Source organism: Marmota monax, unplaced genomic scaffold (assembly GCF_021218885.2).
Source record: "Marmota monax isolate L192 unplaced genomic scaffold, Marmota_monax_Labrador192_F-V1.1 WCK01_AAM20220418_F8-fsc00160, whole genome shotgun sequence".
In the NCBI taxonomy this organism is placed as follows: domain Eukaryota; kingdom Metazoa; phylum Chordata; class Mammalia; order Rodentia; family Sciuridae; genus Marmota; species Marmota monax.
This window is the reverse complement of record NW_026694183.1, coordinates 2677216-2698695: the sequence shown is the minus strand read 5'-3', so window position 1 is coordinate 2698695 and position 21480 is coordinate 2677216. Positions and strand designations below refer to the sequence as shown.

The 21480-nt window shown below is 50.5% G+C and overlaps 2 protein-coding genes across 11 annotated transcripts; one reads left to right on the top strand and one right to left on the bottom strand.

Annotated features, from left to right (window-relative positions):
* Nucleotide 1: 1 nt before the first annotated feature.
* Nucleotides 2-14677, bottom strand: Tead2 (TEA domain transcription factor 2). Of its 4 annotated transcripts, none has more exons than XM_046466019.2 (13): nucleotides 14608-14677; nucleotides 12660-12897; nucleotides 12224-12288; nucleotides 11717-11779; nucleotides 10759-10770; nucleotides 10424-10531; nucleotides 10258-10316; nucleotides 7886-7950; nucleotides 6744-6886; nucleotides 4046-4219; nucleotides 1979-2149; nucleotides 1247-1399; nucleotides 2-596 (listed from the first exon to the last, which is right to left on the bottom strand). In XM_046466019.2, the coding sequence occupies exons 2-13, from the start codon at nucleotides 12889-12891 to the stop codon at nucleotides 483-485; spliced, it is 1359 nt and encodes a 452-aa protein (XP_046321975.1). In that variant the 5' UTR covers nucleotides 12892-12897; nucleotides 14608-14677; the 3' UTR covers nucleotides 2-482. The 4 variants fall into 4 exon arrangements, with proteins under 4 accessions (XP_046321975.1, XP_046321978.1, XP_046321976.1 ...); XM_046466022.1 differs by having other exon boundaries at nucleotides 14569-14660; XM_046466020.2 differs by lacking the exon at nucleotides 14608-14677 and adding an exon at nucleotides 14269-14562.
* On the top strand, nucleotides 14140-21047 carry Dkkl1 (dickkopf like acrosomal protein 1). 7 transcript variants are annotated; one of them, XM_046466028.2, is made up of 6 exons: nucleotides 14140-14229; nucleotides 15138-15294; nucleotides 16303-16474; nucleotides 16930-17070; nucleotides 17194-17283; nucleotides 20686-21047. In XM_046466028.2, exons 3-6 carry the CDS (start codon nucleotides 16322-16324, stop codon nucleotides 20992-20994), a joined length of 693 nt encoding a protein of 230 aa, XP_046321984.1. In that variant the 5' UTR covers nucleotides 14140-14229; nucleotides 15138-15294; nucleotides 16303-16321; the 3' UTR covers nucleotides 20995-21047. The 7 variants fall into 7 exon arrangements, with proteins under 7 accessions (XP_046321984.1, XP_046321983.1, XP_046321982.1 ...); XM_046466027.1 differs by lacking the exon at nucleotides 14140-14229 and adding an exon at nucleotides 14723-14871 and having other exon boundaries at nucleotides 15158-15294; XM_046466026.1 differs by lacking the exon at nucleotides 14140-14229 and adding an exon at nucleotides 14723-14871.
* Nucleotides 21048-21480: the final 433 nt, after the last annotated feature.

Below are 21480 nucleotides of genomic sequence, written 5' to 3'. Positions count from 1 at the left end.
GTATAAATACTTCGTTATATTTTTTAAAAAAAACAAAATATTTGCAGGGCCCACCTGGCTCTGCACAAAAAGGTTAATCCTCAATTTGTGACATCACAGATCAGAAGGGGGATATTTAGGGGAGGAGACAAGCCAATGTGGAACCAGGGCCTGCCAAAACATCCAGAAGAGAGTTAGAGGCCAGGAAACCAGTGGTGTACCTGGGGGTTGTCTTATTCCTGTCCCCAATCCCTGATGCTCAGGAGATTCAGACACCCCCTGTGAGGTCCCAGTACTGGGGTCTATCTTCAGTCCTGGTTTGTTCAGCTCACCAAGCAGGTTTGGGGGTCCTTTCTAATAGGAGACAGTCCTTGTTGTTCAGGCCTCTGTGGTCAGCCCCTTTCCATCACAGCCCCCTTCCCAAATAAGAATCGTGAAGAGAGCTGGAGGGTCCTTCCTAGGAGGAAGGTGTTCTGGGGTTGAGCCAACTGTGGGCTCCTTCTTCAGTCCCTGACCAGGCGGTAAATGTGGTGCTGGGCCCCACGCTCACTGGTGGAGACCTCGAAGACGTAGGCGGTGCAGAGCAGCAGTTCCTGGGTATCTCTGTTTGTCACCACCTGCCAGGGAGGCCAGGAGAATGGGCTTATGCTTAGAAGGATCCCTGGGGCCTTCCCAGGCTACCAGGGGACCCCCAGCAGGCCTCTTTATCACCTGCCAGTAAACCACATTATGTTCCCCCAAGTAAAAAGGTGCCCAATGGGTCAGGTTCCCTGGACAACAGGGATTGTCCCTAAGCTGAGGATCAGCAGTGGAGAGGCCTCGAATCCTACCACGTCATATTCCCCAGGTTTCAGAGATCTCCACCATGTCATAGGTAAAGATGCCCCAGTCAACAGGTCTCTACCTCAGCACATCCCCCCAAATTAAATGGACTCCCTTTAGCTCATGATCCCTGAGCCAGGGTAGATTCCCTGGGAAACTGAGAATCACCTTGAGGTGTCCCCCATGTCAATTTCCCCAATGAGAGGGATCCTCCTATGTGAGAGTGCTGTAAAGTCCCCCATCAGCTCCCTAGGGGAACAGAGCCTATGAGCTAAGGGTCATCTCTGGAGTCCCTATTGCCTCAATTTCCAGGATGAGGGTTCCCTGTGGAGCTCCCTCTGCATCAGTCCCCGGGGTAAAGGGATCCCCTAAGCTAAGGATCTGTGGAGAGCACTCTTCTCTACGTCAGGGCCCCTGTTCCAGCCAGACCCCACCCCCACATCACCTGGAGGATGGTAAAGTTCTCAAGGACGCTGTTCATCATGTATCGCTCGGGCAGCTGCCGCAGCTTGTGCAAGAAATTCACCAGGTACTCGCACATAGGTGAGCGCAGCAGACGGTACACAAAGCGCCCATCCTCTAGCTGGGCCCGCTCCGTCTGAATGGGGGCAAGGAGTGGGGAGGACAGTGGCTAAGACACACACAGGGCACCTAGGAATGGGGCCCAGCATGCCCCTCAGATGCCACACTTACTTCCACCGCTGTCTCCCCTCCAACAACCCACTCTCAGTGCCCAGAGACCAGGCACTGAACACTCAGTGTCTTCTGACATAGGATCTGAGCAGGCAAACCAGAAACCCCTCCACGTCCTCTGAACTATCAACAACCTTATTGGACCTCCAAACCCTCCAAGACCCTTGCCCCATGATACTTACAAACTGTACTTGAAACCCCCAAGGTCCCAGCAAGCCCTAAATGTGACTTCTGAACCTCTTTGCCCTGCAAATCCTTCAAATCCATAGAGTCTTTTGAATCTTACTGACAATCTTCACACCTTTCCACCCTCAAAATGCCCCCTATCTGTGGCTTCCGAAGCCTGTATTAGCTCCAAGCTCACACACTAAAACCCCCAGAGGCTGCGACTGCTCCCCACACCCCACAAATGCCTGTGCCATCATGGCTCATGGTCTGTGTGGCATCCCCGGAGGGGAGATGGCGCCCACACCTCCAGCCTCACCTCCACCTTCTCCACCACCTGCTTGCCAAAGGAGCAGACCTTGGAGGAGCAGGTGAGGGTCATGTGCTCCAGGCTCTCGTACTGGCTGCTCACTCCATAGAAGCCACCGCTGCTGCCGCCACTGCTGCCAGCCCCCGCCTCCTCACCACTTGGGCCCCAGTTCAGGTCCGCCTGGGAGATGGGGAAGCACAGGGTGAGTAGGAGGGGACATCTTTATAAACCCTGCCCCAGAGCCTGGTTTCCTGTCGCCCCTGTAGTTGTCCACCATCTTCCTCAGCTTTCAAAGTTCCCGTATCTCCATGAGCTGGTTTCTGGAGAAGACCCACCCATCCCATCAGTGTTGGAAAAGTCTGGGTCCTCAAAATGGTCCTGACACTCTCTCCCCAGTAGCCAAGGAATTCTGGAATTCATATTTTTCCCCTTGAAGCCCTAACATAAGAGTTCAGCCCCTTCCAAGGGCCCAGTTACTAAGGAGGCAGTTACCCCTAGCAACAGGTTGAGACCCAATGGCCTCCCTCAGAGCCCTTCACTACCTTGGTTGCTAAGGTAAATACTACTCCCTAGCAACAGGGCTGGACTCGTCTCCAGAACACACTCCAGCACTTTCAGCTGGTGCTCCCAGGTAAGGCCCCCTCCATCATCCCAGATGCCAAGTGTACAGACAGGTGGTCAAGTGTCATTAGACCAGGAGGGGCCTAATGAAGCCTGAGTCTGAGCCACCTCCTTGGGAGGTAGAGGATACCTCTCCTCTTCCTAACTTTAAGTTGTTAACACCTTGCCACGTAGGTCTCCTCAAAAGCCTGATTCCATCCTCCATCCTGGCAACAGGACCCTGTGAAGCCAGGCAACATCCAAGCCCTTATCAGCAGGCTTCCTAAGTAGGTGTCTCTCCAGACCTGGGAGTTGGTGGGGCCTGTCTTAAGCCCTAACAGTGCCCAAGATCTCTGCAGCACATACCTAGAGTCATCTTGGGCCTTCACACCACAAGTCAGAAAGCTTTAAAACGATAGTCAATCATACCCAGCAAGACCAGGACAGCTCAAGGCCCCAGCAGGCTTTCTCCTAAGAGACTAGATCCCTCCACCACCCTGGTTACCTCAGGAGTTAACATCCCCTTGAAATTCAGAAAACATTTGTTGAGCCCCTGTAGTGTCAGTTATTGTACTGGACACCAAACCAAATAGGCCTAAAAAACACCCAAGATGGATCCTTAGTCACAATTATATACAGTCATCCCTTGGTTTCCATGGGTACTAATTCCAGGATTCCCCATAGATTCCAAGGTCTGTAGACCCTGAAGTTCCTCATATAACCTACACACATGCTCCTGTATACTTTAAATCATTTCTAGGTGACTTATAACACCTCATACAATGTAAATGCTATGTAAATAGTTGTTATACTGTATTGTTTAGGGAATAATGACAAAAAAAAATCTGTATATGTTAGCACAAACACAACCTTCGTAGGCCTAACTACATTTTCTACCTGCAGCTTGATGAATCTGTGGATGTGAAATCCAGATACACCAAGGGCTGAGTATGCATAGCACCTGGTATCAGGTATAATAAACGTCCAATAAATGATTGTTAAATACAGAACTTTACAAAGCCACTCCCCAGCTCCTTTAGTCACTTCCCGAGGGCAAGACATTCTCTAGCAATCTGGTGGAAACTAGCAAAGTCTCAGTCCCACCTATAGAGACCAGAATCCTCCACAACTCCATGGGCTAAGGGAGGTGGCTGTTCCTTAGCAACAAGGTTGGTGTGGTCAGGTGGGGCCTGGAGTGACCTGAACGTGGAAAGCCAATCCTAAGACATATTAGTCCCATGACTGGGGATGGCAGCCTAGCGGGTTCTGGGGAGGCTCAAGTGCCTCCATCCTGCTCCAGGGGCTGGACTCCTCAGCATTCCTTCTTGCAACAGAGACTGACACTAAAGCCCTGAGGACTGACCTGTAAGGCCCAGGCTGTCCTGAGAAGTCCTGAGACTCTTCCATCTAGCCAGTGGCCTTAGCTGGGATGTCACATGGTCTTTAAGCACTTTTGGTTTTGCTTCCAGAACTCACCCAGAACTTGACCAAAAAAAAGGCATGGGGAGGGCCTCGATCATACAGCTCCCGCAGACCACCCTTTTTCTCAGGAAATTTGTCGTAGATCTGCCGGACGTCCACACTCTCCAATGGCGGTGCTCCAGGACTGGGACAATGCTGACTGATGTGCACAAACAGGTGCCTCTGGTACTGAGGAAGGCCAACCGTGAGTGGGGGATGGGGAGTGGGCTGGACTCCTGACCTCACTGCACGAGGCCATCCCACACTGTCACCATCCCCACAGCCCCTACCTGGTGCTCCACACTGTTCACTGGTACACTGTTCACACCCATCTGCCCCAAACAGCACTCCCAGTTCCTGGGCCCCCAGCACGGCCTCCAGCATGGCCCCAGTCTCCACTATCTCCCCTCCATCTCATTCCTTGCAGGGCTCTCCAGATAGCAGACCCTGGCCCTCTCTTGTCCATATCCTTTCATAGCTTCCTAGTGCCTCCAGGAAAAACCCACAACCCAGCCCTGTATACAAGTGCTCATGAACATTCAATGGATGGATAGGTGGTTGGATGGATGGATGGATGGGAATCCACATAGTCCATATCCAAGACTCCCTATCTGACCCCATTCTCATGATTTCTTAATTTCTCCCATCTTCTCCTCCAGTATAAATCTTCTGTCCATCTTTCCAGACCCAAGTTAATCAAATCTGCCTAACTCCGGAAGCCTCCTTTGATCACAGTCAGACAGGATCTCTCTACTCCCATCCTTTCTATGGTTCCCCAACTGCCCTTAAGAGGAAGCAAGCTGAAAACCAGCAGCACCCACCCATCCCCAGCCTCACCCCCTCCCCACTACTCTATTATTTGTTTCCCTGGAAATTCCATGCTCTGCCCATCTCTACGCCTGGAGCATCTAATGCTGCACACGGCAAACCCCTATGCAACCCTCAAAGCCCAATTCAATTACTGTCATCTCAGGAAGCCTTTGCTGACTCCTGGGGAGAATTATTCCTCAGTATTTCCACAAAAACTGAGTTTCCTCAATGCCAGCACATACTCATTATTCAACAGACATGCATTGAGAAACCTGCTGTATGCAGACATTATTCTGTCCTGGCACTACAAGACAAAGTCTATGACCTCATGGATTTCACAGTTTACTGGCAGGGAAAGAAAACTTAAAAATCAGCCTACAATTAATGTAAATTTCAAGGAGCAATGTATGCTATGAAAAGAAATCATAATAAAGAAGCTGAAAGTGATGGCACCTGAAATTTCCATCAAGTGGTTTGGGAAAGCCTATGAGAAAATAAACTGTCCTGAAGGTATGTGATTATGAGTCACGACGTGGTCTGAGGTTTGCACATTCCAGACAACAGGAACAGCAGGTGCAAAACCCTTAAAGCAGGGGTGGGCCAGGTGTGTTCAAGAAAGAGCAAGCAGGTTGGTATGGCTGGAGCAGACTAAACCAGTATGAGAGGACAGGAGGTCCAAGCAGAGAGGGAATGGAAAGGTACAGATGTCTTTTTTTTTGGTACCAGGGATTGAACTTAGGGGTACTTGACCACTGAGCCACATCCCCAGCCCCCCCCTTTTTTTTTCCTTTTTTGTATTTTATTTAGAGACAGGGTCTCACTGAGTTGCTTACCACCTCGCCCTGTTGCTGAGGCTGGCTTTGGAACTCATGATCTTCCTGTCTGTCTCCCGTGCTGCTGGGATTACAGGTGCATGACACCGCACCAAGCAGGTGCAGATCTTTGTGGGCAACTGAACGGACTTTAATTTTTCCCTCAAGTGGCATGGAAAGATTTTAACCTAATCCAACTCAAGTTTTAGCAGCATCACCACTTACTGTGGTTGATGATTCCATTGGTGCTTGTGTGGCTGTGGGTTCAAACTCCTTTTCACTGCACTAAACTACATTTCCCAGGTCCCTTTGCAGTTAGCTGGGACCACATGATAATGTATTAGCCAATGGGATGTAAGCAGACTTGATCAATGCCACATCCAAGCCAGAGGCAAAAAAAAAATACCAGAATAATCTTGCCTCTCTCCCTTCCTCCATCTGCTGGCCAGATGCAGAGAATCCAGCAACCGATTTTGAAGTCCTAGAAAATGGCAGAACCATAAAATGGAAGGAGCCTGGATCCCCAAATCACCATGTGGAAGATTCCTGCTGAATACCTACATTGAAATATGAGTAAAAAATGTCTATGGTGTTCAATGCCTGAAAGCTGAGAGTTGTTTCTTCTAACAGCCAGCCCATCCTGACTAGCACAGCATCCATCTTCATCCTATCCAAGGAGAAATCTGAGCCCCCAGCAATAAGATCTGCTTCTCCAGGTTCCTAATGTATATTTCAAAAACCTATCAAACAGCAGAAATTCAAATGTGTTTGGTGAATGAATGAATAGATGGATGGATGATGTCCTGGGGAGTTTCTCTGATCTTCACAACCTGAGACCCCATGACCTTCTAGTTCCTTTATGCTAGTGGTTCTCAAAATGTGGTCTCTGGGACCAGCTGCCTCAATATCATCTGGGAAGTGGTTGGCGATGCAAATTCTCAAGCTTCCCATCTAGATCAGAAATTCTGGGGGTGGGGCCCAGCAGCCAGTTTCACACGCCCTCCATTCAGGGAAGCACCACTCTATGCATCCCCTCCCCATCACCCTCAAGTTCCCAAATCCCCCAGTGACAATCCCAAAACCTCACTCACAGAGTCAACTGCATCGGGTGGTTCCACAAAGGCTGAGAACTCCACCAGCTGCAACCGGGCAGTGCCCAGAGCCCGAGCCTGCCAGGCTGGGGGTGATGGGGCAGGTGGAGGCAGGGGTGAGAGGGCTTGGGGAGGCTCGTACCCTAGAGAAAGAGAAGAAGAAACAATAAAAATGGCTAACATTTACTGACTGTCTCAGGCACTGTGCTCTCTTGCCTGCCTCCACTTAGAAGCTGAAAAAGCTAAATACTCACTTTCCCAGCCTCCCATGCAGCTAGAGGTGGCCATGTGACACAGTCCTGGCCAATGAGACGTAAGGGGAAATCTGCTGGGGGGCTTCTGGGAAGGAGTTTCTTCCTGAATAAAAAAGACAGAACTTTGGGAGGAGAAAGTTTTTGGCCCTGGCCAAGTCCTGCTTGAGAATGTGATGTCTGGGGTTAGAGAAGCCATCTAGCCACAGTAAGACAGAGGCCAAGGGAACTACAGAGATGCCAATCCTGATATTGTTGAGCTGCTGAACACAAAGGCAGCCCACCTGCAGAGTTGTTATGTGGAATCATTAAAGCCTTTACTATGTAAGGCTCTAGTCGTTTGGATATTATATTACTTGCAGCCATAGGTATTGGACTTGCTCTTTCACCAGTTAATGTTGATGTTGAGGGTCACATCAGCATGGACTTCTGAAAACCATCTTGGCTGCCAGGTGGGAAATGGAAGTGCCATTGAAGAAAGCAGATGGACGTAGGTCCTGGTGCTATCCTAAGAACCCCTAGATCCAGCCATGCCTGAAGCCACAATTCTGGACTATATGTTAATTGAAACCAGTAAATTCTTTTTCTCCACTCTATTCAGTTTTATTTGGGTTTCTTTCTCTTGCAACCGAAAGAATCTTGACTAATACACCTCCCAATGTCTTATAAACTAGCACGTGGCAGAACACGAACCCAGGATGTTTAGATACAGAAGCTGTGCTCCTAATCATTGCAAATTCTGCCACTTACCTTTCCAAACAAACACCCTGCCCCCAGCCAGACACCCTGCCTCGGTAAGAATGTGTTCCCTGACTAATGGAAGGTTGAAGGAGAGACCTGGGGTCAAAGGTAGAGAGGGCACACAAGGAGAGGAAGATAACAGACTCTTACCTGGGAGGTCAGTAGATGGGGGAGTCAGTGACAAGGAGAACGGTGTCTGTGAGAATGGCTTCACGCTAAGGGACAAAGGAAGCCAGGGTCAGCAGAGTGGAGAGGTGCAGGGAGGCAGGGACTGCAGACCCTGTGCTAACACATTACGTGCATGGTCTCATTGAACACTCACACCCCATGAGGTAGGTACGATTACTGCTCTTCTCATTTTGCAAATGAGGAAACTGAGGCACAGAGAGAACAATCAACCTGCTCAAAGCCACACAGCTAGGGTGAAGTGGAGCCTGGACTCAAACCCAGTGCCTTTCACAAAATGCCAGAAAGAGAAGAGAAAGCAGGTCTTAAGAGATGGGAGAAGACACAGAAGATGGAGGGTTTTGAGAAAGGAGAGATTGAAGGGTGAGGAGTGTTGGAAGAAATGACTAGACATCCAGCCAAAGGCCAGGGTGGCAAGGCAGAGCCGTCCAGTGGAACTTTCTGTTTGATGGAAACGTTCCCCGCAATGCAGTAGCCACTGGCCACATGTGACTGAGCAGCAGCGTGGCCAGCGCACCTCAAGAACTGAATTTCCACATCATTTAATTTTAATGTAAATAGCCACCTACGGCTAATGGCCATAGGTTCAGACACAGCCCCAGAAGCCCAGGAGAGAGGGTGGTGAGGAAACTTGGGAGTCAGAGGTCAGGAGAGAAGTCAAGGGTCAAAAGACCAGGATCAGAAAGGAGCTCCAGGGACCTTCGGACCCCACCTCCCGGGCCCTCTGCCCCAGTCCTTGTCGTTTCAATTCTGAATGCTAAACTCCAGTGCTCTGCTTGTTGACATGATTTTTTGTCATCAGGCTCATTCCTCTGATGCTACCTTCTCAGAAAGGGCTTTCCTGACCCCTGTCTAAAACAGAGCTCTTGAGGCTGGTGGGTGGCTCAGTGCTGGAGCTCTTGTCCAGCAAGTGGGAGGCCCCCCAAAAAAATAAACAAAGTAAATAAAATAGAGCATGTGTACCCTGCTTTATTTCTCATAGTTATTCCTTTTCTTATTAAATCTTGATTTTTACATGTTTACTGTCTATCTCCTCCCCTCCCCAACTATATAAGCTCCATGAAGATGAGGATTCGGTCTCCCTTGTTCACTGTGGGGGTCTCAAAACTGAACACAGCACCAGGCACTTTATAGGTGCTCAGTAAATACCTGACTGGCCATTTGCTAAACACTGGCATCTCTCACTTCCTGGATCTCACCACTTCCCTACTTCAGGGCCTTGTCACATGCTATTTTCTCTGTCTGAAATATTCCCACCCCCATTCTTTACCTGGTTAAGCCTTCCTCGGTCTTCAATGTTATCTCCTCAAAGAAATCCCCAGAACTTTCTCCTCCAACCTAGAAGTTCCCGTGGTTCTTCACAGCACTTCACACATCTCAATTTCATGTTTTTATGTAGGTGATGATTTAATTAACATTCAGCACCCCAACACACACTTGAATATCGGCTCCATGAAAGTGGGGAGCCAGCACTCAGTACGGTGCTGGTGAACGGCCCCTCCTTAACGGCTTCCCCGCAAACCTGTGATTCCTTCAGCACCAGGGACTTGTTCTGACATTCTCCTCTGTCCACAGTTTAATGTCTCCACTCCCAAACTGGATACCCCAGTTTGTCACCTAACCCTTTCTCTGCCAATACCCTCAACACTTCCCTGGGGCCACACTGCCCTTCCAATACCCAGGCTGGTTCCACTGGTTCCTCTCTGGGATGGAAAATGCCCTTCCCATGAGTCTCTGGAACTCCCCTCACCAGTCCCAGCAGCCTCTGGACATACAGAGGCTCCTAACACTCTGGACTTACAAGTGCCTTCCCATGAGCCTCTGGGAAGCTGTTTTCTCATAATATCCTCCAGGCCAAAGCCCACTCCTCTCGCAGGCTGCACATCTCCAGACAGCCCCTCCAACTCAAGTCATCAGCCTCCTCCCTCCGTCCCAGCCTGACAGGGCCTATGGCATCCCTTCTCTTCTGGGCTCCTGCTGCCCCATCCCCTCCCCACTAGCCCAGCTCAGACCCGGTCCTGAGCACTTCCTATATGCAGGTCCTACACTAAACATTATACACAGGTTACACTCATTTATCCCAACAGGATTAAATCCCAACAAGGGTGTGAGACAGGTATTGCTATTGCCCCCATTTTAGAGATGAAGAAACTGAGGTTCTGAGCACTGAAATCACCTACCCAGGGGCCCATGAACAACAAGGAGCAGGACGAGGATTCACATCCAAATAGCTCGGCTCCAGAATTTGTGTTCAAAAGAGAGTTGGAAGGTGTAAGGTGGGGTCATAAATGTGGAGGGTGGGGGTCAGGTGCCAAGCCAGAACACAAAGTACTCACTCTGGAACATTCCAGGGTGGGCCAGAGCCCCCTGACCAAAACTGGAAAAGTTCAGTGGCCTAGAGAGAAGACAAAGAAGGTGGGGGGGGGGGGTCAGGGGGTCCTCTGTTGGCAACTGCAGGCCCACCCCTCCAGCCCAACCCCCACAATTCCCAGCCTAGGCCACCTGAGGACCGGCAGGACCCAGTTTGGCCTGTAGGGAAGGTGCTGAGATGAGCTGGGCAGAGGACATGGTAGCCATCGTCTGGAAAGCCTTGTCCTTAGAAACCTGGTCCTGGGGGGAAGTTGAAGGTCCATATTAATGGGGGACACCAGTCAACACTACCAGGGGGGGACAATAATGAGGCGGGGCAAGGTGGGAGATACAGACCCAGGGAGTCAAGGCAAAGGGTCCAAGGAGTTAAAGCCCTTTCCCCAGTGCCCTCTATCCCTCCTGGTCTCCTTAGGGATGGGACAGTTGGCTGGGGTAAGTGTATGTGGGAAACGGGCAGGGGCACTTACCACATTCAAGGCCTGCACAAGAAGTGAGGGAAGGTTCCACAGGAGGAAAGAAAACACCACTTAGGAAGGAAGCCTGGACTCCCCCACCTCCCTACCCTACCAGCCTGCCCAGCCCTGGCACCCTGAGCTGAGCAAGGGGGGAGTGATGGATGGATATGGATCAGCATGCAGAGGTGGCCAGCCCTAGAGAGGAAAAGGACTTTCTGCGACCAGAATAAAAGACCCTAATGAGAGTTTCTAAGTCAAAAAAAAGCCGGAAATAGAGGTTTCCAGATGCCCAGGCAACAGGAAATGAGAATTACAGAGCCCCAGGGAATAGAAGGTAAGTGTTTCCTAATCCCAAGCAGAACAGAGAGGGAACAGACACAGTATAGATAAGGCCGGAAGCAAAGGTTTTCGACACAGAGAGAAAGGAAGGGAAAGCTTCCTGGTACAAAAAAGAAAAAATGAACAGGAAGTGATTATCTCCAAGTCTAAATGAAGAGGCAGAGAAGAACTCATACCCAGAGGGACAGAAAATGAGGGCCTCAGACTAAGAAGAAATAGGAAATCCAGAAGACAGGAAAAAAAGAAAAAGAAAATGGATATGAAAATCTCCAACAGGAAATGAAGCTTTCTGAGCACAGAAAGAACAGCAGGCCCCATGGGGGCTGGAGATGTGGGGATGAACCAAAGGAGTCAGAGAGGAGGCCCTCAGAGCACAGGAGGGGAAAAGCAATGAGATCATCAGGAAGGGCCAAGGGCAGAGGGAAGAGGGACAACAGCACTAGCCTCTGGGGAGTCCCCACAGCCCTGCCTTCTTCCCCATCCCAAGCTCAGGCTCCTCCCTTTCTCAGGTCTCTCCCTATCTAGGGTCTCAGTACCCCCAGTCTTCTGGGTCTCCCTCCCCATCCCTCTGGGTCTCGGCCCTTCCCCCAGGTCTCCATCTGCCCCTCAGGGTGTCTGCCTGGGCATTTACCTTCAGTTTGGACTGGATTTCCCTCGATTTCCTTCGAGCCAAAACCTGGATATGACTAGAGACCTGCAGGTATTGACGGAGAAGCAGACTGAGCTCACAACCACCCATCTCTGTCCCCCCCTTCCTTCCCTCAGGTGCCCCACAGAGCTGCCAGCACTTGAAGGGGGACAGGCAGACCGGTCATTTCTGCAGTATTCAAACACGTGGTGCCCACAAGCTGTTTTTCCCAGGAACTCACTAATCTCATCTTTCCTGACCCAGCAAATCCAGGCTCCTGTCCTGTCTTCATCCTTCCCTCTTTGACTTTTTCCTGGTCTCTCTGGCTGCTTCTAACAACTGCTAGGGAAACTGCTGCCAAGCAGACAGACCAGGCCTCCAGACATGCCAAGGACACAAGCAAAAACACATGAACCAGAGCCTCCTTTTGAGCCTGAATTAGCCCATACAAAGATGGCCCTAAAGGGACAAGCTGGCCCCAGACAGAAGCCCAGAAATGGGTTCTGAGACCTGTTTGCGAGTCCGGGTCTTCCCTGTTCTCAGCTTGATGTAGCGGGCAATCAGTTCATTACGACCTGAAGAGTCAAATTAAAACAGAGTTAGACCATTAGGGGAACTTCCCGACAGAGTGAACACCAGGAAAGAAGAGAGTAGCAACAGTCCCCAAAGGGTTATAGCAAGCTGGGGGGCTGGTCTCCTCACTTCTATGGGGCAGACTGCCTGGGAGTACATCCCATCCCTGCCACATACTAGCTCTGACCTTAGGCAAACATCTTGACCTTCCCAGGCCCGCTTCCTCACCTGTGCAAATGGTGATGCTGGTTTCTAACTGAGAGTCACTGGGAGGGCACAATGCATGTTTACAGGGACAATGCTCAGAGCTCCATAAGTGTTGGCTACTGTTATTACTCTGTGGGGGTCAGGTCAAAAGACACTGCGAACTCACCATACATCTTGCCTTCATCAGACAGAATGATTTTCCGACGGCCACATGGCGGGTAGATGGCCAGGGCTTCCTGGAAGCTCTGCTCAATGTCTGGGCTCCAGACACCCTCTGCATCTGGGCCCCCGTCTCCCCCAGCCCCCTCGCTGCCGCCGGTGCCCTCTTCACTGCCTTCCTCACTGCCTGTCCAGCCGCTGCCATCGTCCAGGGGGGCCCCAGCCCGGGGTTCCCCCATTTGGGCCTGGAGGAACACAGAGCTCAGCGGCCTTCCTCCCACCCAAAGAGGCTTGCAGCTGTGAGGGCTAGGAGTCAGACCCCCGAGCCTGAGGGAGGAGAGCTGGGTCCTGAACCCCTCCCTGGGTCTGAGGGAGAAGGGCTGGGGGTAGGACTCCTAGGTCTGAGGGACGGGGACTGGGCCTGGACCCCTGGGTCTGAGGGAGGAGGGCTGAGGCCAGGACTCCTGGATCCTAGAGGAGAAAGGGGATAGATTTCTGGGGTAGCTTAGGAGAGCTGTTCTCCCCTGAGTTTCCAGAGGAACTTAAAGATGAAGTTCGGAATACCCCAGAGTAATGCCAAGGGCCATGAAGGTTGAAACTCTGGGTGCAGATTACTGGTTTTAAAGAGAGGAGCCGTGTTATTGTCGAAATGGAGAGTGGTGAAACCTTCTAGTCCCATCCAAGAACAGGTGCTAGGATGCCAGCGGCAGCTGCTAGAAGAGAAGGGGGAGGGGCATCGGCCCAAGGCAGGCTGTGCATAGACCCAGAGAGAGCGGGCAGAGACCAGAGTGAATGAGACACATCCAGAGAGAAGCGGACTGACATCCAGAGAGAGGAAGAGGAGGAGGAGGTCAGAGAGAGAGGCAGAGAGATCAAATGAGATAGGAACAGAGACTAGGCCGAAACTGATACGGAGGCCAGGAAAGAGCCACAGAACCACAGGCTGGGGGACGGGGAAGCCCACAGAACCACAGGCTGGGAGCCAAGGGCACCCACAGAACCACAGCCTGGGGGACAAGCCGCCTGGCCATCTGGAGTGCCAGAACAAAGGGCCCAGGCGTCCCCTCCCCCAGCTTCCCACAACCCCCGTCGGGGAGGGGCTGGCCAGTGAGGGCACCTCCCCTCCGGCCCTCGGCCCCGCCTCCTCCCCTCCCCCCGCGCCATGGGCTCAGATCCAATCCAAGTTCCCAGTGACTTTCCGGAGGCCGGGAACAGGGAAAACTTTTTCCAATACAGCCCTATCCCGCCTCCTTGGAGGCTCCACGTCTTTCACGACTTTCCCAGGACCCCAGAGTCCCAGGTTCCCATCCCCCTCCTTCTTCGGACCCTGGACCCGGGGCGGAGGCAGACAAAGACCCCAAGCCGAGTCCAGTGGCGCTGCAGCATTCAGGACCCCTGTAGGCCAAAATCCCAGCCCAACCCTCCCCCATGTGGCCAGACAAAGGGACGGAGGAGCAGGGTAAGAAAGATAACCCCTAATTTACCGCTCCAGTCCACAAATCTCCGAAAAGACAAGAAAGAGCATCCAGGACTCCAGATAGTTTTTTTCCTCTACCACCCAGGACCCTTCCTCTTTGGTAAGGGAGATCAGACGCCCATAAATCACACGAGCTCACCAGTTTGGTCAGAAATACGCAAGGGGTCTTTCTCGCTGCAAAGGGACACCGCTCACACTCACGCACCGCACGCCCGGTGCCTGGGTCCGCAGCTCTCAGCCACTCCCGCGCGCACACTCCCAGACCAGACCCGTCATCAACACCCTAACTCCCTCGAAAGTTCCAGCTCCACACTTGGGCTCGGTCACGAACGCAAACTCGGGCCCCCAGGCAAAAAGAGGGCGGCGAGCAGTTGCGAGATGGTCCCACAAACACACGCCTCACCTCATCACGCATAACTTCCCACCCCAACTCACACACCCCAAAGCAGGATCCCGACTCCCGCCGGCGCCTTCCTACCTCCCGGCCTGGGGCTGGGGAGCCGCGGGCGGGCGGGGCGCTGCAAGGGAGAAAGTTGCCGGGAGCTTTGTTTGGGAAAAGTGGGAGGGACCGGAGGGGGGGCGGGCCCGGGAGGCCGACTGCGGGAAGGGGAACTGTCGGTGACAGTTTGGGGAAGGATTTTTGCTCCGGGAGAGACGGAGTCTTTCTGGAAGCTGGGAGGAACTCGGGATTCGGATGATTGGGCCCTCGGAGAGGAGGGAGATTGGGAATTTGTGCTCCTGGGTGAGAGGGGGGCGATTGGTTGGGAGCCGAGAAACCTGTGTCTGAAGAAGGGGGCTGGGGCCGAGACTCCTGGGTCTGAGGGCGGAGGCACCGGGATCTGGACTTGTGGGTGCGATCGCGGAGAGGTCGAGTCCCGGGCCCCCCGGGTTTGTGTCGGAGATGTAGAAGTGATGTGAACACAAAAGAGTCGTACTGTTATCCCCAACTTTATTTTTGAAGACTAGTGTCATGGGATGGATTTTAATTGATTTCTTATGACAACACAGCATCCTTGTGACCTTACCAGAATTAAGAGTCGTGAGCAAGACCCTCGGAATTTATTGGAGGACCACAGAGGCGCCCACTCCCCCATCCCCATGCACTAGTGGACGATGGCAGCTGACCCAGGACCCCGAGAGAGCCTCGGAGGCTAAGGGAAGAGAGGTAAGGTCCCTGACTCCTTAAAGATGAAGGGCTCAGTGTTCTAACTCACAAGACTAGAGGAGGATGGCTCCAGACCTTTGGGTCCTGAAGGAGAAGGGAGTTCGGGTTTAGGGTTCCTTGGAAGATGGAGTATTGGACTGTGTTTCTGAAGAAAACGGGGCTTTTTAAGTGGAACCGGAGAGGGAAAAAGAGAAGGGACACGTAGAAAGGCTCAGAAGTAAATATCGAACTGAAGAGTGAGGGAACTAGAAGAACCACTCGGACTCTGGAGTTTCCAGAGCACAAGGAACTTGAGAATGAAACAGCGCGGGAGCCAGATCTGAGGCGCTGAGGCGGGGCCCAGGTGCGGGGGCGTGGCTCGACGTTTCGGGGCGTGGCCATCTGCGATTGGTGGAGGTCTCGGATGGGCGGGCCGGAATCAGAACACAGGCAGGGCCGAGGTGGACGGATAGGGGCGTGGTCCGATGAAAGAGGCGAGGCCCGGGAATGAGCGCGCAGCTCCAGGCTAAGGGGTGTGGTTAACAAAGAATGTGGGCGTGGCTCTGTCCTCAGGGGCGTGTCCCTGAAGTAAAGACCTGAGCTCTTGGGTGACGTCAGCAGGTGGGGCGTGGTCAGACAATAGAGGGTGGCTACGACTCGAGCGTTGGCTCGAGACCAGAACTGTTTGGATTTTAACAGTCCGTGGCCCGGAGTGGTCCTGGAGTCCGGTGGCCGGCCGGGCTGTGGTCTAGCATAAGGGCGGGGCCCAGAAGAAGGGGCGGGGCGTGGGCAAAGGTGAGGAATGACAACCGTGTATGAAGCAGAACCCAAAAGACTGGGTCTGGAAGGCGGGGTGACTAGGCCGGATGGAAGGGATGGGGGTAGAAGAAAAGGGGAGTAGGGGCTAATCGGCATGGTGTGGGGAATTGCCTAGACAGGGACCGGGCAAGGGGCAGAAAAGAGGTGTCTTGGGCGGGTGATGAGTAGCCACTGCTGGGATGAGGGTTCTAACTCCTTCCCTTGCCATAGCCTCCTCTCCCATCCCGCAATGTGGCATCCGCTGATTCTGCTGCTGCTCCGGTCCGCCCTGGCACCCCTCTCCTCTGCGGCCCCAATCCGCGAAACTGACTCCCAGGAGATATCCTCAGGTTTTCTAGGCCTCCAGAGCCTACTCCAAGGCTTCAGTCAACTTTTCCAGAAAGCAAGTGATGGCAAGGGTTGCTTGGAAGAAGTAGTGAAAGGTTTCAGGAAGACAGTGAGAGGTCAGGGCCGGGCATGAGATCAGACGGGGAAAAGACAAAGAGACGGGGCAACAAAAAATAGAACGAGAGGAAAAGTAACAGTCAAGGAGAATGGAAGATGAGACTGGAAAGAGAAAAAGGAAAGGAGAAAAAGGAAGAGGAAGAGGAGGAGAGGGGACAGGGACAGAGAGACAAATTGACAGGTGAGGGTCAGGAATGGTAAAGCAATTGAACAGAGAGTACAGACCAGACAAATGAAGCTGGTAAATGAAAGATTAGGTTCTAAGGATCAAAGCACCTAGAGGAAAGGTGATGGGAGGGACTGGGAAAGACCTCTAGGGCATCCTGGCAGGGCTGCAAATGCACTGGAGAGATGTGAGGTCCAACAGCTTACTGGTTACCCCTCTGGCATTAGGATGACCTGCTACAGGGTCTGGACAGCTTCTTCTCTGCACCCATGGACTTCCGGGGCCTTCCTAGGAACTTCCACCAAGAAGAGAACCAGGAACGTCACCTAGGGAATAACACCCTCTCTGGTCACCTCCAGATCGATAAGGTGAGTATGCAGGAAAGTCCCTGGCATCTCCCCATCATCCCTCCCCCTGCAGTACCTGTTGGGCGGGGAGGACAGAGGAGGAAAGTGGGTTTGCTTTCACTCTCTTAACTCATCCTCTCACAGGTAACTGACAATAAGACAGGAGAGGTGCTCATCTCCGAGAAGGTAGTGGCATCCATTAAACCCAAGGGGAGCCTGGAAGGTGACTGGAAGGTTAGTACATGTCCTGTCCCTAAAGTGTCAAGTCCCCAACATTTTCTATAGTTTAGGAGGAGGGAGGAGGAGTTGATCCACCTCCTCTCTCTTTGTGGAACTACTTCTTTCTAGGCCTCAGCTTTGTAACCTGCCAACTTAGAAAATGAGATTTACTACCTCAGAATACACCCCCAATTATTTACTAAACTCCAGAGGGTTTTGTGAGCTCCAAGTGTTTTGAAAGTAAGCCAAATAGGATATTGTGGCACACCCCAGACTGAGGCAGGAGGACAGAAAGTTCAAGATCACTCTAGGCAACTTAGTAAGATTCTGTCTCAAAACAAAAAAAAAAATTAAAAAGGGCTGAGGGTGTAGCTCCACAGTTAAGGGCCCTGGCTTCAATCCCCAGTACTGAAAAAAAAGGAAGGGGGGAGACTGCTGTTGTAGTTCAGTGGTAGAGTGCTTACCTACCATGCATAAGACCCTGAGTTCAATTCCTAGCACTGAAAAAAAAAAAAAAAGTAAATCAAGAAGTGCTTTTGATTGCAAGAGCTTGGTAAGCTCACCCTTGTAAACTTCAAAATGTGTAAGTGTTCTGAAATCCTCAGAATATTTTTTAAAATCTCAAAGTTCTTTGTCAACCTCTACCTTATAAACTGTAAGATGTGTTTTTTAATCCAGTTGCTTTATGAACTCCAAATACTTGTTGTACTTCACCTTTATAAACCTCTATGTGTGATTCTAATCCCAAAGTGCTTTGCAGTCATCAGAGTATATTTACCTAAAAGTTTTAAGAATCTCAAAGTGCTTGGTGTATCCATGGGGTTCCCACATTCTTATATAGTTGTTTTAAATTTTTCAAACTATAACAATTATACACTGCAAAAGAGCCAGTAGAGGAATTTTTTTAATATATTTTTTTAGTTGTAGATGGACTCAATATCTTTATTTTATTTATTGATTTTTATGTGGGGCTGAGGATTGAACCCAGTGCCTCATACTTGCTAAGCAAGTACTCTACCACTGAGCCACAACCCCAGTCCTGGGATTTTTTTTTTTTTTTAATTTTTTTTTTAATTGGTTGTTCAAAACATTATAAAGCTCTTGACATATCATATTTCATACATTAGATTCAAGTTGGTTATGAACTCCCAATTTTACCCCAAATACAGATTGCAGAATCACATCAGTTACACATCCACATTTTTACATAATGCCCTTTTAGTAACTGTTGTATTCTGCTACCTTTCCTATCCTCTACCATCCCCCCTCCCTCCCCCCAGTCCTGGGATTTTTAAATGTCCCCAAACACAAAGAAATGATCAATGTTTTGAGGTGATAGATATACCAATAACAAGAAAAAAGTATAAACCTACAAAAAATTTTTTTGTTGTTGTTGTTTTTTAAATAATATAGTCATTGTATTCCCTTTTCCATAGGCCAAAGTTTCTCAATCTCAGAGCCATTAGCATTTGGGGCAGGACAGTCCTTTACTGGGGGCGGGGGCTGACCTGGACACTGTAGGATTTTTTTTTTTTGTGTGTGTGTGTGTGGTGGGGTGCTGGGAATTGAACCCAGAACCCAGAACCTTGTGCTTGCACAAGTTGTAGCTCTACCAACTGAGCTATATCCCTAGCCTGGCACTATAGGATGTTTGACAGCATCCTGGCCTCCCATTGGAAGAAAGTAGCACTCCCATCCCCTCCAATTGTGAGAACAAATGTTTCCTGATTTGGATTGAGAATACCTGGAGTAGATTCATAACTTGTTAGCATTTTGTTGACATCTGGATACTTCACCTCTAAATACATCAACAGAATCTACTAAGAAGAATATATTCTCCCTCAAGACCTAAGTACACACCTCAAATTTAATGGTGTTATCACTCTGTCTCTCTTTTCTTTCTTTCTTTTTTTTTTGGTGATAGGGATTGAACTCAAGGGCACTCGACAACTGAGCCACATCCCTAGCCCTATTTTGTATTTTTTTTAGAGACAAGTTCTCACTGAGTTGCTTAGTACCTCGCCATTGCTGAGGCTGGCTTTGAACTCCCAATCCTACTGCCTCAGCCTCCTGAGCCACTGGGATTACAGGCATGTACCACTGTGCCCAACTCCCAAACTGTTATCTCTTTGCTAGAACTGCCATAGCAAAGTGTACTACAAACTAGGTAGCTTAAACCGCAGAAATTTCTTGTCTCAAAGTTCTGGAGGTTGGGTATTCAAGATCAACGTGTCAACAGAGATGGCTCCTCCTGAGGGCTGAGTGAAGAAATCTGTTCCATGCTTCAACATGGCTTCGGTGTTTCACTAGAAGTCTTTGGTGTTCCTTGGCTTATATATGCCTTGCCCCCCAATCTCTGTCTTCTCTTTGCCTGGCATCCTCCCATTGTGTCTTTCTATGACCAGATTTCCTCTTTTCAAGGAGTCATCATCCTAAGACCTCATCCTAATTAAATCTGCAATGACCCTTTTCACAAATAAGGTCACATTCTGAGGTATTGAAGGGTAGGATTTCAAAATATGATTTGGGAAGCTGGGCACAGTGGTGTGCGCCTATCATCCCAGCAGCTGGGGAGACTGAGACAGGAGGCTTATAAGTTCAAGGTCAGCCTTAGCAACTTAAAGAGGCTCCCAAGCTACTTAGTGAGTCCCTGTCTCAAAATAAAAGATTAAAAAAGGATTGGGGAGGTAGTTCAGTAGCAAATTGCCTCTGGGTTAAATGCCCAGTATCTCCCCCCATCCCCTGCCAAAAAAATATGTTTAGATAGATAAAAAGATATATACATATGTATATGTGTGTGAATTTGGTGAGAATAGACACCTCCTACAGAGCTTCTCAGACCTAAGTTTGTTACAGATGCAGACGCTACACTGCTTGGGCAGGTCCAGATGGGGTGGAACTCACTAGTTTACGTGCCTCACAACAGCAGCCCACACATTGAGTAGCAAAGACCAATAAACAAATCAGCCCATATTCCCATTTGCCACTTGACTTAAAGCTGCCCTTGAAATCTGGTTTCATTTTTGATCCAGGATTCAATCAAGGATGACACGTTGCATTTATGGCCATGCTTGTTTAGTAAGCCCAAAAGCTTTTAATCCCAAAGTGCTTTGTCCATTTCAAACTGCCTTCAAAACCTCTGAAAGTGCTTTGTAATCCCAAAAGGCATTATAAACTCCAAAGCACTCTGTTATACATCCCTTTTGAAACCCCTCAAAAATATATTTTCAGTCCCAAAATGTTCTATAAACCTGAGTATTTTTAATCCCCAAGTGTTTGCAAACCCAAGTGCGCAATAAACCTCAAAGAAGCTTTTCAAAGTCCAAAGCACCCTATCAGCTGCATAGGGGGTGGACAATCCCATGGGGATTGATTGCCCTGGGTGTGCTATTTGGTTTCCTTGTTCTTCCTCCCCAGGTACCCAAGATGGAAGAGAAGGAAGCCCTGGTTCCCCTCCAGAAATTCATGGACAGCTTTCACCCAGAACCGCATCCCCGAGTATCCTTCTGTAACATGAAGCTGCCACGGAGGAGGTCCCACCAGGATGCCCAGGAGGGTCACTGGCTCAGTGAGAAGCGGCATCGCCTGCAGGCCATCCGGGACGGGCTCCGAGAAGGAAGCCATGAGGAAGTCCTGGAAGATGGGACCCAGGGCTCCTCCTACTCTAAGCTGCCTGCCCGCAAAACCCACTTCCTGTACATCCTCAGGCCCCCCCAGCAACTATAAGAGTGGGGACCGGAAACCCACACCAAATGGAAATAAAATTCTTCTTACGTCAAGCAGCACTATTTCCTTTGGGGATCTGTCCCCAAGCCCTGGCCAACCAGACCACAATAGTTGCCCCCAGTCTGAGCCTGAGCACCGTGTCCAGCTGTTGTAGCTCTCACCTAAGCCTCCAGTTTGGGTTTTCTCATTCATATTCTGTCTCCGGGTTGAGCAACTCCATCCCCTGTGGCCCCATTTATCCACTCAGTCCCCTGGCCTGTTACCTCCAGCCTGCTCTGTCCTCCCAGCCCCTAACTCTCACTCCAGTTCTCTCTGTCCACTTAGTCCCTGAATTAGTTTCCTCTAGATGCCATAACAAATGACCACCAACTCAATGACCCAAAGCCACACAAATGTTCTATTCATAGATCAATAGGTAGGAAATCCAGGATGGCTCAGCTAGCCCTCTGTCTTGAGTTTCAAAATCAAGGCATCAGCTGGCTGGGC

What these genes read in the sequence shown, in the direction of transcription:
- Dkkl1 (XM_046466028.2), top strand. Translation starts at nt 16,322, where the DNA reads ATGTGGCATCCGCTGATTCTGCTGCTGCTCCGGTCCGCCCTGGCACCC. An exon ending in TCAGTCAACTTTTCCAGAAA is followed by an intron (nt 16,475 to 16,929) that starts GCAAGTGATGGC and finishes CTCTGGCATTAG; the next exon opens with GATGACCTGCTACAGGGTCT. An exon ending in GTCACCTCCAGATCGATAAG is followed by an intron (nt 17,071 to 17,193) that starts GTGAGTATGCAG and finishes ATCCTCTCACAG; the next exon opens with GTAACTGACAATAAGACAGG.
- Tead2 (XM_046466019.2), bottom strand. Translation starts at nt 12,891, where the DNA reads ATGGGGGAACCCCGGGCTGGGGCCCCCCTGGACGATGGCAGCGGCTGG. An exon ending in TGGGTCCTGCCGGTCCTCAG is followed by an intron (nt 10,317 to 10,423) that starts GTGGCCTAGGCT and finishes TCTTCTCTCTAG; the next exon opens with GCCACTGAACTTTTCCAGTT. An exon ending in CCCATCTACTGACCTCCCAG is followed by an intron (nt 6,887 to 7,885) that starts GTAAGAGTCTGT and finishes CTCTTTCTCTAG; the next exon opens with GGTACGAGCCTCCCCAAGCC.